At 30.1% G+C, this 2,399-nt stretch overlaps 1 protein-coding gene across 1 annotated transcript; it reads right to left on the bottom strand.

The window, feature by feature from the left end:
- Nucleotides 1-474: 474 nt before the first annotated feature.
- On the bottom strand, nucleotides 475-1,340 carry LOC105120027 (agamous-like MADS-box protein AGL80). The gene has a single exon (XM_011018215.1). The coding sequence runs from the start codon at nucleotides 1,150-1,152 to the stop codon at nucleotides 664-666; it is 489 nt and encodes a 162-aa protein (XP_011016517.1). The 5' UTR covers nucleotides 1,153-1,340; the 3' UTR covers nucleotides 475-663.
- Nucleotides 1,341-2,399: the final 1,059 nt, after the last annotated feature.

The raw sequence follows: 2,399 nt of genomic DNA, 5'->3' as shown, positions 1-2,399 counted from the left end.
AACATTATATATATTTGTTTAAAAGTAAGTATTTTTTTATTTGAAAATACTTGAAAATAATTTTTTTAAATTTTTAATACCAAAACATAAAAAAATTTAAAAATATAATTAGACTGTGCATGATAAACAAATAACAATAGCAATCTCTCAATTTAGGCAACTTGGTCAGAGCAATTTGTATGCATCGTATTTTTCTGTTAAGAAGATAATTGCTTTAATTTCCATATAAATAATGGTCATGACAGATCAAGCATTCGTGCTGTACATTCTTGGTCACCGCAGCATCACTGTATGGCATCATCGTCATTAGATTTGAGCTCGTAAAAAAGTTAGCATGTATTTCGATGGATTCCAATCCTTTTCCAATAATTTATCACAGAAGGTCAACTCTTCAATCAGAACATTTGTTTTCCCATCACAACCTACCTAGAGTTCTTGTCTTCTTCTTCTTCTTTTATCATATTATGTCAAGGGTTGCTATAATTAAAGATATATATCCAACCAGATGAGATGAAAGGGTCACAGTTCAACAGAAGGAGAAAATATAAAGATGAGCAAAGCATATGAACTGCTGAGAGTTCTCCTATGGAAAACAAGATTCTAAAACAGCCTTCATCTGAAAGGTTTGGTCTTTAATCAATCCATTCTCTAAACCACCAACAATTAAGCACTATTCTCATTCTCAGCATGCTCGATCTCAGAGGTGACAGACGCAATCATTTCCTCCAGAAACTGAATTGATTCAGACGGGTTCTTTATGTGTTTTAAATCATGTAAATCCATACCTTCTGTGCAGCCGGCCATCATTAACTCCAACTCGAGCCCTAGATTTTTCCGCCTTCGTTTCTCCAGTTGCTGAGTCAGCTTGGATACGTTTGTGCTGAGAAAAGCTTCTTGGTCCACCATGTATTTTCCTGGCTTTCTTGATGGTAATCTCTTCAACTCTTCAAACACATACAATGCTTCTGCAGGGGAAGGCCAAATCTCTGGCTGATCATCATAGGGACTGAAAATAATAGCGCAAGCGATAACCCCACAAAGAGTTGCGAGTTCATCAAGCTTCTTCAGTAGGCCAGCCTTCCTCTTCCTGAAGGTCACTTTCCTAACAGATTCGTTGGAAATCAATTCATGTTTTACCTTCCTGCGGCCCATTGTCAAGAATGCCAAGAAGATTAAATATTTCTAGAATTTGATGATGAGTTGAAAGCCTCAGAGATTATGGAAATCGAGAGATATAGAAGCAAATATGCTTAAACAGCACAACATAGTAAGATAAATCATGAACAACTCAGTATTTCCTAGTGTAAAGGGGTAAATGGGGGGGAGTTACAGGACCTCAAATAATAAGAACAAAAAATTAAAATTTTTAAATTATCCCTCTATTGAGTTGCAGTAAAAGACTCGTTTTTAGTCAAGGTTTTACGGTTGAGTTTTGTTTTTGATCCCCATGTAAAGTAGCATATTCACTGGATCCTTTGCTTGCACATGTTGCGGATTGAATTTTTATTTTTAAGTATAAAAAAATATTAAAATGCTGCTAATGTGTTTATTAGCAAAAAAAAAAAAAATCAATTATGGAATCAAAATCTGATTTATACTTAATAACATTCATTTAAAATCTTAATATGATAATATATTGGATGATATATTATTAATACAATATCTTGTCAATTTGTTAAAAAATCTCCATAATCTTCCTTAATAATAAATAATAAATAATAAATAAAATGGAATTTAATCAAATAATATTTAAAATACATTTTTAATTCATATAAAAATTAAAAAAAAAAAGACCAACTAACAAACCGATGGAGGGTGGAACAAAAAAACACATTTAATTTAGAAAAAAATAAAAAAAATTAAATCAATTTAGGTTAGATTGACACACATGTGACCCAAAGCATAAAAACAGGATAATCCTATAAAAAATAAAAATAAAAAAATTTTAAAGTGAAGTTTTTAATCAACCCGGTATCGAAGAACAAAATTGAGAAAAATCAATTAAAAAAATTCCGAGAATAACCCGAGTAATCTCAAATTAGCCTACTAAACATGTGAGTTGGGTTATGAGATCAAGATAATTTTATAAAAAATAAATTAAAAAATATCTATAAAGCTCAATTGCCAACTAATCCAATATAAAATAATGAAATTAAAAATAAAAAAATTAATTAATAAAAAAGACCTAAAAAAACCCAGTAAACTTGGTTAGTTTATTAATTCCTACGACTCCAGTCATGTAAAAGGGATAAACTAATAAAAGATAAAAAGATAAAAAAAACTATAAAGTTTAATTTCCAAACCAACTCAATATTAAATGACAAAACTAGAAAAAAAAATCTAATTTTTTTAAAATAAAAAAACATAACTCAAGCCAACTCAAGTTAACCCATTAAATT

This window comes from Populus euphratica, unplaced genomic scaffold (genome assembly GCF_000495115.2).
Source record: "Populus euphratica unplaced genomic scaffold, PopEup_1.0 scaffold4382.1, whole genome shotgun sequence".
Lineage (NCBI taxonomy): Eukaryota > Viridiplantae > Streptophyta > Magnoliopsida > Malpighiales > Salicaceae > Populus > Populus euphratica.
This window is presented reverse-complemented; position numbering and strand designations above follow the sequence as displayed.

What these genes read in the sequence shown, in the direction of transcription:
- LOC105120027 (XM_011018215.1), bottom strand. Translation starts at nt 1,152, where the DNA reads ATGGGCCGCAGGAAGGTAAAACATGAATTGATTTCCAACGAATCTGTT.